The sequence below is a fragment of the Calypte anna genome, chromosome 2 (assembly GCF_003957555.1).
Source record: "Calypte anna isolate BGI_N300 chromosome 2, bCalAnn1_v1.p, whole genome shotgun sequence".
In the NCBI taxonomy this organism is placed as follows: domain Eukaryota; kingdom Metazoa; phylum Chordata; class Aves; order Apodiformes; family Trochilidae; genus Calypte; species Calypte anna.
Window position 1 is genome coordinate 57,803,235 of NC_044245.1, and position 15,194 is coordinate 57,818,428.

The 15,194-nt window shown below is 37.9% G+C and overlaps 1 protein-coding gene across 4 annotated transcripts in view; it reads right to left on the minus strand.

Annotated features, from left to right (window-relative positions):
* The window catches only part of DCDC2 (doublecortin domain containing 2), a 55,536-nt gene that overhangs the window by 13,622 nt on the left and 26,720 nt on the right, over positions 1-15,194 (minus strand). For all 4 annotated transcript variants that reach the window (XM_008502279.2, XM_030444876.1, XM_030444873.1 and 1 more), the window contains exon 9: positions 1,962-2,062. In XM_008502279.2, coding sequence (XP_008500501.1) covers positions 1,962-2,062 — 101 coding nt within the window. The remainder of the gene's footprint in view (positions 1-1,961; positions 2,063-15,194) is intronic.

Here is a 15,194-nt window from a genome sequence, read left to right on the forward strand (position 1 = left end):
TCTGCATATCACCTGGTAATGACAGGTTGGTTTTAATCCAGAGCTGGATAAGACTGCATCCCATGCCATCATTCTTGTTACTGATGGACATTTTAAAAAATACCAGACTCAGTACCCAACCCTGAGAACCAACACCCATAAAGAGGTGCAAGTTAAATTTCAACCAGCTGACTTTCTACACTTAACCAAAGCAGACAGTTTTTCATCCACCTTTTAGCCCACAAATCCAGCCTTAGGCATATCTTTCCTCCCATATCTACCAAACTTCTTCAAATACAAAAGTATATGCTGAAAGCAAGATAAATCACAGTCACTGCTTTCCCTTAATCTACAGAGCCAGCTCTTTCATCACTGAGCCAAAGAGGTTGGTTAAGTATGATTTATCCATGGTCAATCCATGTTGGCTATTCCCAATCACATGAATCAGTTTCCATTTCTTGAAAAGTTTTGGCCTTCCAGGTTTCATCCTTGCCTGCTCAGGCAATGTGTATACTGCTCCTTAGCAATCCATGCCCTTTTCTACCTACCACACTCCACCTCTTTTAGTGTGAGGTCAGGAGTTTTCCCTTCAAACTGGTCTCCTGGTATGCCTGCCTGTTTTCTTGGACATTGGGATGTTCTTGAGCTTTAAGGATGAAGCCCCTTAAAGATCAACCAATTCTCTTGTGGTCCTTGCCAGTTTCCCAAACAAGCCCAAGTCCACTCTCCTGAATTACAGGATTTTCATTTTGTTACTTGTCATCCTAATTTGTTTCAGGGTCTTAGTCTGATCTATCATCTCATGACCACTGCAATTAAGGCTGCCACTGAGTTTCACATCACCAACCAGCTCCTCGTTATTAATGAGTAGTCCAAGTCCTCTCCTAATCATGTATTCCACTACTGACACAAAAATATTCCCAACACAGTCGAGAAATCTTTCAGATTGCTTGTGCCCTGGGTAGTGTAAAGTGTATTTAGAACAATTATTTTTAATTTCCTCTCTCCTGTTTGTTTACAACCTCACATTACCTCAGCACATTACCTCAGCACCTCAGTTCCTCAGCACTGAGCTGACCACCAGAAGTCAGAAAATTGCTCGACTCCCTTATGTTATTGATACTATTTTTAGCCTGAGATATCTATTGGTTAAACTGTGATTCCTTACACTGCAGCATGGATCAGAAATACTATCTCATGGCCTAGGTGGCTGTCCCCAAACCATTAAGAGACACCAAAAGCACAATGCTGCATCTTGTGGACTGGACACAAAGTTGAACGAGCTGGCAAATTTCTACAACAATGTAAGGAGAAAAAGAGGACCATCTTGTGAGCAATTAGCTAGAAATAAAAAAAAAACCCAAATCTTTATTTTAAGTGGTTCTACTTTCCACTTCATTAGAATAAGCTTCAACTTACCTATTTGCTGTATTATTTTCATTCACAGGAGTTTCTTTTAAAACCAAATCAAAGTAGAATATAATCTATAATCTTATGTTTGGTTATCACAACCTATTTATGGCACATATGTCATGATAAAAAAGTTGGCCAACTAAGCACCCTGTTGTTACAAAGGAAGAAAGTGCTGGCAGCTTTAATAAAAATTAGATAAATCCACACCTGCTTGTGGTTAAGGACTTCAGGAATTCTGGACCTAGTACTGTGCCACAGTCCCTTTACACAGTTCCAACAGTATAAAGGGACTGTGATCAAAGTGGCTTTCATTGCTAAGCAAGGACTCCTGACTCTCTAAGGCCTTGTAAGGGCTCTCAGGGCACTCAGCAAGCTGATGTATGAGGAAAAGGTAACTGATACTTGAAACATTAACAGAAAAAGGCATATTTGCTAAAGGTAACAAAAAGGAAGCTGTTACAATAATCTGCACGGAATTATGTTGTACACTTGAAAGAAATTGAGGAAAGAAAAGCAATGCACAACACATGATCCTAAAAAAAGCCATCCATTTAAAGTTTAATCAATACCTGGTCCAGGGGAACTTCTACACGAGTATCTTCATCTTCCTGCACCTCAGCTGCCCCCCACATGTCTGAGAGCTCTTCTCTGGCTTTGTAAATATCTTCACCTACAATGGGAAAGACACAGAGGGCAAATAAGTGAAGTCCAATAGTGACACTGTGTGGTGTAACTATTAAACTGCATTCAATTTTATTTCTAAGAGAAATAAAGTTCTAACCCTTCTATTACTGTCAATTTTTTTCCTTCTCCTTTTTAATAACAAATACTTGCTACACCATTTTTGGAAAGGACAGGAAACAAAGACTGAACAAAGCCTTTGATCTTAAGTTCCTTAAGGTCAGGAGGAAATCTGGACTTAATACATTGCAGCAATGTTACTTCTATTTCTACAGTCAACGACAGTATTCTATAGTAACCAGCATTATAACACACATCTAGCAAAAAGCTCAGGCTCTGACTCAACAGCAAACATGGTAAATGAGGAGATGCATAAAAGATTAACAGAAACAATGGAAATAATGGTGTTCCCCATCCTTGGGCTCATGCAAGTAGAACTGTAGCTGAAACTTCACATACACATTAAAAAACCACATACTTTAACTACAAACTTAATGGTTACAATTATATTCTATTTTACAAAGATTTTACACCATTTACTTTGAGTAATTATTTTTCACCAAAGTATAAGTAATAAATAAGGGTCTTTGTGGTTTCTAATGTTTTCTAAGTCTTCCACTATCAACTAGGAAAATGAAGACAGGTATAAACAGAAAATAAACAATTTCCAAGTGACACACATTCCTCTCTCCCTTCCCCCTCCAAATGAAAGCAACCTAGAAATGAAAAGCACTTCAACTTATCTCCCTCTCTTTCCATCTATCTCTGAAAGACAGATGGTCCAACTTAATAGGTAACTACAATAAGAAAAAGGAAAAATACTTGTGCTGTTTTGTATTTTCTCTAAATTCTTCATAAAAGGATGAAAACTTGACAATATTAATGTAAACTGATCTGCAGTCCTGGACACTGTTAAACAAAAAGCCTTAGTGAAGCACTGAAACACTGAGAAAGAAGAAAAATAATGGATTAAAAAAAAAATCCAAGAAATCCAGAGTCCACCTGCATAAAACATCAGCAATGACTACTCTGGAATCTATTTTCTCACTATGAGAGCCAAAGAAAGAGTTAACCCTGGGAAAAAACCTCAGAGGCATACCACTGGAAATTGCTAACCGGAGGGGAGATGCCAGCTCATCCAGATGGCCTTAGGTAACTACAGACAGGCCACTGACCAGAGCACCAGAACTGAAAGCTGTCCTTACAGTTTGAAATGAAGAGACAGAAATAGAAAAAACTGTAGAATATCACAATGATGTTCCAGAGCTGCTGGCTTCATCTTAGAAAGATTTTCTGAGGGATGCAACAACTTGAGTACCTGAGTACCAGTCCTGCTAGAACCTCCCCACCCCACCAAAAGATCTACATTACTTGCCCTCTGAAATTACCAATACTGGAAATGCAACAGCATTCTTAGCATCATTGGTTGGATTATTTTGGTTGGATTACTATTCTAAATATCTCCTCTCTCCAATTTTTTTTTTTTTTTTTTTTTTAGGGATTATTAGATATGATGCTTCTGCTGTGGTGTGCTCATTGAAAACAACCAAGGACATCCAGTATTTCAGTATTTGCTGGCAGTGTGGTAAATCTTGCACAATCTGTGTGTAGCTCTATCATTACAGACCCATTTGCTGAGAAATGCTATTCGACAAATTCAGCAATAAAAACATGGAGTGGTTGGGAGTAGCAAAAGAATTAATCTTTATGGGTGCTACTTGTGCATTTTCAAATAACAGATGCACTTTCCACATTTTTCTGAACTCTACAGGACAGAAGGTTCTGTTTCTCTTTCTTGATATCTTTGTTACTTCCCATGATAGATATCTGATTGATCACTGTTCTATCCTGAGACTAAAATAAATGGGTTCCTTGAAACACCTTAGACTCTCCTAACTCAAGGCTTTTCCTTAAGTACCTTAAGAAAATAACTTTGTCTTATATTCCTTCTGTTCACTGAACTATAAAAGGTCAAATCACTGTCTGAGAGAACGGCATTTATTATCTTCTTTATTTTGTTTAGACTTTGTAATAACACCTTTGCCTTCAAGATCCCCACGTTTGAACCAAAATGGGGATTGTCTGATCTCTTGAGAAAAAAGGAGTTTGGTGCAGAGGTAATTCTCATCAGTCTCTTGTTTGGCACAGCAAAAGAGGAAGTACAAACGATGTTAACATGTGATGGCCTTGGAGCCCAAATCCTCAAAATTCATCTCAGTTGAGGGTTCTCAATTTTAAAGCATCTTTCTTAGGAAGAAAAGATCAGCCTCAGGACTATGCTGAATATACCAGCAACTAAACTCCACACAAGGAGACAGTTATTTTGAAAAATCTCAATCACAAAACCAGGAGGGAGTGAGGGAGAGGGAAGAAGACTGTTAGTTTCTACCCAGGTCATTCAACTGACTTGCCTATTCAAAAGACTGTACCCAAAAAGCTAGTAACAGGGGTTTCAATAAGCAAAACCTGAAATCCCCATGAGATTAGTTTTCTATACAGACATGACCAGGTGGATGGATGATGGCAGAGCAGTAGACATAGGAAACCCAGGTGGAAACTAAGGAGGAAAATGGGGTCCAGCACACTGGCTGGAAGGCAGAAAGTGTGTGAAGTGGAAGAATAAAAGCTTGAAAGATTGAGAGGGGATGAAAGAACAAGCCAGCAGATACCCATGCCAATTTAAGCTTCTTAAAGGAATCATCCTTCAGTAAAGCCTAAGAAGAGGAATATTGTTTTACTAGTAACTATCTGCAATTGAATTTCTATGTTCCAATGCTCCTACATGTACTTTTTTGTCACCAACCTGCAGCAAAATGCAACAATGAAAAAAATGCTAATTGTTGTTAGGCAAGGATTTTTCTTCATTTCTTATTTACTTCTAAAAAAACCTCTCTATTTAGTAAGACTCTGGATAGTGGCTCTACAGTCTGGGGAAAGAATTCTTACGGTATTTTCTGGCTTCAGATTAAAGGGATAAATGAGAACTACAACCACAAGTGCTCTCCTATGGAGCTTCTTCAAGAGGTATGCTCTGTCTCACCTCTGAAATCCCGCAGAAAGAAAGATGAAATCACAAGAGGATTCACACTGCTTTAAACTCTGAATAACCTAAAGTCTCATGAGGGTTATCTGGAAGGGGAACACCTGGGAGCTTGATAACAGCTCTACTGAAGAGCTTTAGCTAGTGTCTCAAAAATCAGCGAACCAACTCAGCCTTCTCTAAGCAAAATCAGATGATACTGAAGTTGAAACACAGGCACCTACTTTATGGCTGGCAGCAATGGAGTCACACAAATCTTAAGAACAAGAGAACCTATTCAGAAGAAAAAGGTGGTGCAGTTACATGAAGGAGGATGTTCTCAGAAGGCTTAACTTGGAAATCACAGTCAGAAGCAATGGGCAGGAGAAAAGCAGGAAGATCAGGTCTGGATCAGAACCTTAGAAAGGATGGTGACTGATACATAGGGTGCGGGGTTTGTGATTTTGCACGTGGCAGAGGTCTATTTCATAAAATAAGCAGGTCAGTTCACAGCTGGTTTGACCAAAGATAAGAAAAAGTGGTACTGTATTCCTACAGTACTTTTCACATCTGTGTCTCTGTTGCAAATGGACAAATAAAACCAATACAACTGAAGACACCGTTAGGAATTCTGCAAATTATTTTTCTTGTATAATGGCCCTTCTGGCCTGTCCCCTTATCCATGGCAGCTATGCTGGTTTTGCAGCCCCTGAGAATTCATTTGTGTGAAAGGGAGTCCACTGACCATTCGAGGGAAATTTCCATGTATTTCATGCTTCCAGGTTAACTCATGATAGGTACAGCACAGATTAATGATCAGCAACAGCAACTTTATAAATGCCGAAAACATTCTGGCTAACAACATTTCACCTCACACACAATACCGGTTGTCTCAATTCAGTACGTACAGAAAGAAACAATGAATTGATGCCTCTATAACTGAGCAAACCTTGGCTAAAATGCAAAAAATATTTTCTGTCTATTGCCATACAGCATTTCAGCTGAAATTGTTTCATACATTCTGATAAGCAAAAAGGTTATATGGCTTTTTATTAAATGGTAGTTGAGTTACACATAGAACTCATGTGAAATCTGTATTTTTTAAATAATTAAGCACATCAATTAATAGTTCTGATATAAGCTCCTTTCCTAACCGGCATAACTGGTTGAAGCACAAATTACAACATTATGCAGTCATTAATACATTTCAAATTTTAATCTGACTGAAGTTTAGCAGTAAGGATTTTTTAAAAATCATTGCAGTAATAGGCTGCCCTGAATATTTTATGGGAATCAGAGGCATTTACTAACTGCAAGCCCTGTATGTAAGCAAGGAATTTAATGTGACTATAAAAAAATAATGTGACTTACCACAGAGGTTGTGTCATAAAAAATGCTAAGTCAAACTAAAAAAAAAAAAAAAGAAAACATAAAAAATTCGTGGCTCATTAAATTGAATAGATTGCTATGAGAAACAAAGAGGACATGTATGCTTATGCTTGTATATATCATCATTTTCTTCTTTCTTTTTTTTTGTATGCTTTTAAAAATTTTATTTCTAAGTACCACTGTTATACAAGGCCCATTGCCAACAAAAAGCCAGTGCCTTGGCTGATTTGCATCAGTGTGTGTGTGCCTGTGGCTGTTGTCATCAAAGGTAATGGAATTAAAAAGAAACTGGTAGCAATATACCTTCTGAAATAGTTTGGAATATTAAAAATACGTATTTTCCTTCACCTGATAATATTGCAGCCTCAAGCTTCTAAGCAATTAGTTTCTCTCCTCAATTTCTCTTTCTAGTAAGATTTCACACCTCAACAGACACTGCAAAAAGTGCTTCTAAGGGTTGACCTTGTATGCAGCAGCTTGAGAGGAAATGTGGTAATGCTAGAGCAAAGCAAACACTGCCTTAGACAGCTGCAATAGCTCTGTCATCTTTGTACATAAACAGCTGCAAAAATAAAGAACTATGTGTCATAAGAAGAGATTTTTCTTCCAATTCATTAAATGACAGATCATTAAGACCTTTTGCATTTTGAAATTATTAATTTCCCTGTGAAGCCACAGCTTTTTTAATTCTATGCCTATTACTAAAAATCAGCCCTCTCCTGGGCGCGGCTGGGTCCTGAGGGCTGAACTGCCACAAAGAACATGCAAAAGCCATGAAATGTTTGTACTGGTCCTGAGCATCACTACACTCGCTCCTGCACAGAGCTAAGCAGCACGGCTGTCCTGCTATCAAGTGCTATTTTCCTGTATTATGTTTTTGCAATGTATTCATTTTACTAAAGACAAGCCCAGAGAGATTCACCACGTGCTCAAAGAGAAAGGTTGCAAGGTTTGCCATCATCTTAGCTCCCCATTGTGGCTACCATGATTCAGCACTGTAACAATACATAACAACAGAAACAAGGGTTCTCATTTCTTACTACAGATCGTTATTTTATCTCCTATTATGTGAGAAATAAATCCACAGGTCTTGTAAAATCTCTGTGAATAAGAAACAAGATGATCTCTCCTACTTTAGCAGAACTTCTGCTAAAGTTTGCTAAGCATATCACACAGCAGTGATATGTTTTAAATGCAGGGAGTTTTTCAATCTTAAATGTTGTCAAAACAAGACAAGAACAGTTCTAGCACACAACGCACAGATGATATTCAGCAGTCCAGGTTTATACTCTTTGGCAACATCATAATTTTATTGAAACTAATTCAGAGCATGATAATAGGAACAGCTACCATACTTTATTTTCTGTGCAGGTTTCCCTTTAATTAATCATTGGCCTTTCTCTTCCTTTATTTAGCCAGTAACAGTGGTTAAGTCTTGCACAAAGACCATTCAAAATTAAGACAGTTCTAAATAATTTTGATTTGAGAGGATTAGGACATGTAATAAGAAGTTTTCAGTGCATTAAAAAAAAAAACACCCCACATTTAAAGTAAATACACTGCCCAACTAAACTCTGTTAACTTTATGTGGAAGATTAGGTTAAGCTTTAAATACACTATAAGCATATTTTTTCAGATGTTAAGTTTGAGGAAACAACCTCTTACAAACAGTCTGACACTCAAAAGAGAAGGGATTCCACACAACTACTAAATTGGCAGAGGTGAGGAGAGAAAAAGAATATAGAATATATTTTTGGCTATGGATTTTTTCAGTAGCCATCAAAACAGGCATGTGCAAACTCACTGTGCTGTTTATTGGTTTCAGATTAAAATGCACTAATCCGCTAATTAATTAATGACCATAGTAAAAAATTTATGACCATAATCAAGAAATCTTTAGGATTATTGCCATGGGAAAACAGATGGAAGCAAACAGCCACTCCAAACAGCCTTCTCCAAAACCCTATTCATGCCTTCTGCATAGACAAAGCAAAGGTGAGGCCAAGTACACTACAGCTGGAGTCTCTGCAAATAATCATCTTTAGCTCTTACAATGCAGTTTGAATGCTTTTAGTCCCAGCCCTTCCTTTGGCGAATAGCCAGTAATTCAGATGGACAATAGATGCTGTCCAAGTGCAACTTCCTTCACCTAGGTCAGATCAATTCCTGGTACCAATACAGATTGGGGGACAAAGGGACTGAAAGCAGCCCTGAGGAAAAGGACTTGGTGGTACGGGTGGATGAAAAGCTGAACATGAGCCAGCAAATGTGCTCACAGCTCAGAAGGCAAACCATATCCTGGGCTGCATCAAAGGAAGTGCAGCAAGCAGGTCCAGGGAGGTGATAGCCCCTCTTTACTCTGTTCTCCTGAGACCTCACCTGCAGCACTGTGTTCAGCTCTGGAGCCTTGAGCACAGGAAAGACATGGAGCTGTTGGAATTGGCCCAAAGGAGAGTCACAAAAATGATCAGGTGGAACACCATTCCTATAAGGAAATTCTGAGAGAGTTGGGGTTGCTCATCCTGAAGAAAAGAAGGTTCTGGGGAGACCTTTTAGTGGCCTTTCAATACTTAAAGGGAACCTATAAGAAAGATAAGGACAAACTTTTTACCAGGGCCTGCAGTGATAGGACAAGGCCTAAAGGTTTTAGACTGAAAGAGAGTAGATTCAGACTAGATGCTAGGAAGAAATTTTTACAATAAAGATAGTGAGTCACTGAAACCGGTTGCCCAGTGAGGTGGGAAAAGGTCCATCCCTGAAAACATTCAAGGTCAGGTTGGATGGGGCTTTGAGCAATGTGATCCAGTTGCACATGTCTGCTCTCTGCACAGGGCTTGGGCTAGATAAACTTTTAAGGCCACTTCCAACCTAAACCATTCTATTATTCTGCTAATCTATGTGCTTAGAAGTCTGGTGTGCTTGGTCTTTCTTGCCCTAAGCAAGGGCAGAGCTTATAGACTGTCATTTGTGGGCAAAACTAAGGAGAACAAAAGCGTCATTTGCACATTCCCCTCACAATATTTGTTCCTCAAACATACATCTCAGGCAGTCTTCAAGAGGCACCAAGCAAACCAGGGAGAAAGCTGCAATGCTCCTTTCCATTAAATGAAATACTACAGCTACTTGACTGTATGGTATGTACTAGCTGCCTGCCTAAGAGGGAAGCTGCATCTCACAGAGCCATCTCCAGATGAAACAGAAGAGTCTTAATATAGAATAAAGCACCCCCCTTACCAGCTTTTAAAGGCCTTTTATCATTTACTTCAGTCCCATAACCACTGCAGGACTCCATCTCACCCAGAGACAATGTGACAAATAGGGACAGAGTGAGGGAAAGGTCCTATTGACAGGGAGACACTTCAGAGCACTAAAAGCATACACATTAGGGAAGAGTTTGCACTGACACACAGGGCAATAGCCTATATTCTGCCTTTTCAAGCTGGACTGGATGTTAGTGCAGGTCTTCAGTATACAAGGAAGTACTGAAAACAAAAGGTGAACAAAAACAATGCCCTTAGAAAAGGACATCCAGCCTTCATATGTCCTCTGGATCCCAACATAGTGTCCTAGCATATGCTTCCTTCACACCTGAAGTGGAACATGATGGGGCTTCAGTATGCATGTAAACAAATGTAAGCATGGCATAAGTACAAATATGCACCCAGCAGATCTGGGTGCCAGTGTAAGCCATGGTAACTTTGTGGTTTTATTTTCTTTTAACTAAATTAAAGATTCTCATTACACAGTTGTAACACAGTAGTCATATCAACTTGTGATGAATACGTAAAATGTTCTTTGCTCTGTTGAGTTCTCATCACAGTCTCATCACAGTGTACTTCATTTTAATATGAAGTACACTGCAATTGCACAGAAAAATACTTTTACTTTAAAAAGTCACAGAGCATAAGTGAATCATCAAAAAGTACCACTTTTTAAAGAGCATCAGGACATATTTTTAATGGATACATTCAAAAGAATGACTCCTGTATTAGTTAGAAAGGTTATATATTACACATTCAAATAATGACTTGGAGCTATAAAGCATTCCAAAAGAAAACTATAAAGCTATGATTCAGGACTTGAATGAAGTCTAAAGACAACTTTTTCAAGCTATAACATTACTTCATAGACATGCCTGTTATACAGCTGATACAGGCTCTTGACAAATCTACTCATCAAAACCACAGCATGAGTCTTTCACCTTCTGGAAAAGCTGTCCTGGGTTTAAGCCAAGATAGATCTATTTTCTTTCTTGTAATTTTACTTTCATCTAAGTCTCTCTTCTAAAGTAGCTGCACTTGCTGAAGTTTAGCAGCAGTTTCTCAATCAGTGTCTGCTCCTAAGCACTGATAATACTCAAATGTTTGTAGTTACTGCCTGGAGAATGTTATTCAGGACCCAAGGCTACTGCTCAGTTCTCAGAAATGTCTTATGCTCTGGAAAGAGAAAGGGGAGTAAAGGGTCAAACCTGCAACCTTTAAGGAGAAGCAGAGGCTCACAGGTGACCAAAATTGACCAAAGGGGGTTTTCCATCCCATAGGCATCATAATTGGTATAAATCTGAGGATCACTAGGGTCAATTCTGCTCCTTCATCCATGGTCAGCATCCCTGGGAGGATTCTGGTCCATTCATCTGCCTGTGACCCAGTCTGTGCCTCCTGAATCTGTGTGTTCCTGCCTTGAACTCCATCTGCTTCTGGCTCCAGGAGTCCAGCCTGGGACATTTACAAGGCTGCCCTGCAGCCTTGGTGGAGATGTGAGTGCTACTGGGGGAAAAATGAGGAGAGGAATGTGATATTGCTTTTGTTTATGTTGGTATTTATTCAATAATTTCCTGTTTCATCTCGACTGAGCCTGAAAAGGCCTACTGATTTACCAGCATTCTTCCATTACTAAATGCATGGTACCTTTAATGTCAGTCATCCTAATTTTCTAACAATTCTTTGAATTAATTCAAGGATTAAAATAAAAAAAAAAATAGAAAAGAAATGCTAACTCCAGGAGTCTCAACGATAAGGGTAAATTCAAACAACTTAAACTATAATTTATTGACTTTTGCTCTGTCTCTGAAAGGCATTATTGCATCCTAGGGAAAGGTACACTAAGTACATTGAAGCACACAATTTCAAAGTAATTGAATAGTATTAGCTACTACTTAAGAATCTTACAGGTGCATTTCAGTTCAAATGCTAAATGGTGAAATACATGAAAAAATTTTCTGGCACATCAGTTGTTTCTGTTTGAAATAGTCTTCTGTATTTGGGGCCACGTCCACAACAACAACACATTAAAAATTCTTGTGTAAAGCTATCACTGGACTAAACATTGTGTAGTTTTAGATTTTGCCACTATATGGCTAATTTATCCAATTCACCATGCTTTAGAGTAAACAGAGAAAGAAACTTGTATCAGTGTCGTTTTTCACATTTGGCTTGATTAACAGGGTGATTACTAAAAAACATATTTTTATTTGAAATGAATGCCTTGCCCTGCTTAGAAGCAGCAACAGCTGTTAGCATTTTCCACAGACCTGCTTGGCCTCCTCTCTACATTAGCACCTCAAATTCCACCCACTTCCACCAGCAGGATATTTCTGCTTCTCTTCGAATGGTGACACACCCCCACTTACCTCAGTGGTTAAAAGAAATCTCAGATGTTTTGCCAACAGCATCATCTGCTGTCAAAAAGTTGGGTACCTCTACCTGCTAGACCTCAGAAAATAAACTGGATAGAGATTGAATCACCCGTCTTTATGATAAGATTTTTAGATATGATTTTTTTAGATATGATTTTAGAACAGAATGTGGCTCAGATATATTGCTTAGCCACTATGACAAACACTATTTGCAGCCAGCAGTGCTGTACCTCTTCCAGAGAATGGAAATAATTCAAAACAAACCAAAAAACCTCTGTGGATTTTATGGGACCTGGAGCACCCCTTACAAAAAATTTCACCCAAAATTACTAGAGGGGGAAAGAGAAGGGCAAGTGGGATCTCTCTCTAGTGCTCCATACACCTTTCACTTGTTTTCTGATGCAAAGATAAAACACTTATTCAGAAAAATGCCACAGCAAAACTGTGTTCCTCTAAGAGCTAACCAATTCAGAACAGCTGCATATCTCATGTAAAATAGTAAATACAGAATATTAGCTAAGGCTTGTAAAGCAGAATGCAGGAAATGGGAAAACCTAGTTTTGCTCTTGATAACAACAGCCAAAAATACTGTCATATTTACTGCAAAATACCAGGAAAAAAAAAGAAAAGAAAAGAAAAAGAAAAGAAAAGAAAAGAAAGAAAAGAAAAGAAAAGAAAAGAAAAGAAAAGAAAGAAAAGAAAAGAAAAGAAAAGAAAGAAAAAGAAAAGAAAAGAAAAGAAAAGAAAAGAAAAGAAAAGAAAAGAAAAGAAAAGAAAAGAAAAGAAAAGAAAAGAAGAGAAAAGAAAAGAAAAGAAAAGAAGAGAAAAGAAAAGAAAAGAAAAGAAAAGAAAAGAAAAGAAAAGAAAGAAAAGAAAAGAAAAAAAGAAAAGAAAAGAAAAGAAAAGAAAAGAAAGCATAATTAAATTTGGTTTTAACCACATGGCAAAGAAGTACATTTAAATTGAACTACTGTAACATCATAATAGGATGCACTTCTTGTGCAAGCAGGGCTTAAAAGCACTTTGAATAGTAGCTTTGTGATAAGAAGCTTAAGGCAACTACTGCTCCCTGGAATACTTCCCACTTCATTTGGCTGAACAAATACTGGGGAATTTAACTGGGGAAAGATAAGTCAGTAGATGTCCATAATGCTGTGGTTGTGACTGTGGTTAGCCTCAAGACTTACAGGAGTCTGAGATGGTTTGCTTTTTGTGCTTGGCAAAAGAAAACAGTTCTCAGTGGCTTAGTATACATCTCCTCATCAAGACAGATCCACTGAGAGGAGGGACTGAACCCCACCAGAAATCCAAAACACGACTCTGGTATTTGCATCCCCGACTATTGCCTGAATTCAACCTAGAGACTTCATCTCCTCAGCAGCTGCCTGAATGACCAGCAAGGTCTACCCAGACTTGTAGCACAGCACATACAACAAACTACTCATTCCCATTTCTACCATTCTTCATACGTGGAGAATAAACAGAGGAGCACAGAAGAGTTTCTCCTAACACACACTTTAGGTGTGTTAGGAGCCACACAAATTGGCTGCTTTGAATAGCTTATTCTATTTACAAGGGTCTCAAAAAGCACAGAAAGACCTGGGAAAACCAAAACCAAAACAAAACAAAAAATAATGAGAAGAAAGCAGTCACATCCTCAATGGACTTAGTGGATTTCCAACTATTCTGTCAGCAGGTGGAGCAGCAACAGCATGAAATATGGAGAGTTAATATCTCCCTATATTTGTCTGCTATCTAGCAAAGTGAGATTTGTCACTCTGTCTCTGCCTAATGGAAGGACAGAAAAATTACTGCTGCTTCTAGCACTCTTCCTCCCTCTAGGCATCAAAGAATATTCAGAAATCTCTGATAATCTAATGCAATGCCAAAAGAGAACAAATTTCTTTCACATTCACAAAAGGGGTCCATTTGCTTTCAGGAAATATCTATAGAAACTTAAAAGTAAAAAAATCCTCAAGCCAGAAAAAAACAGCATACAGTCACCATAGTGGCATATACCTATCAGAAAACTTTATATGTCTTGGTTGTTCTTAATGCATATCTAATCCTAAATTCAGACCCATCTGGTATTCTGAGCAGGAGACTATATCAGAACATGTGGATTTTGAGCTGCACAATAAAGAATTATAATATTTAGTAATATAATAGAGAATTCTGTATTGGCATTTCTCAAAAGAAGTTAATTTATCTGTTTAAAAAAAACACAAGCTATATCAAAAATTGAGGGTATACAGCCCTAAACGTAAAAGCCTTTCCTTCCCATCTTTGTATCTCATGTAATGATTCTGAGTCTTTAAAAATGGCAAAACAAGCATGAAAGGCTCCTTCTGAGATGCTAGCTCTGGTAGTCTCTCCTTTATATGTTTTTAGCACTTGGGCTGTAAAAAGTAAGGATATGCCATGATGATTTCAAGGAGAATATATTCATGAGTTATGAAAGACAAATGTTTTCAGTCATTTTCATTAAAATATAATCTTTCTACAATAAGAAAAAATCCACTTGACTACATTAAAATTATGTCCACTTACCAGAAAAAAAGGATGGTATTTGAATTAAGCCTAAAATAAACCTGAAATTCAAGAAACTTACTCTTGAAAAGACAATTATATTACAAAATATCATTACAAATTATACACAATTATGTTACAAAACATTACACTTCACTGATCTCTTAAAACTCAAATTTACAAACCAGACCCTGACTCAAAATAAATTTACAGCTCATGATTCTCAAGGGGTATGATTCATGATCCATACAGGGCTATGAAACTGCTGTTGGATGACATACAACAAAGTTTTAGACCACGATTTGTTAATGCACACTTAATTATTAACACTTAACCAGCAGTGGGAAGAAATGCCAAATGTTATGAAAAGCCTAATTAATTTCTCCTGACAGATACCAATTTCCCTGTATTAATAACTTTTGAAACTATTACTAATGAGGAAAAATAGCCATCCCAGAATGACAGCAATATCTGTAGTGAGGATAAAGTCTTACAGCCATAAAAATACATAGGGGCCAGGGGAAAAATCGTATACCTGTAGGTTTTCAA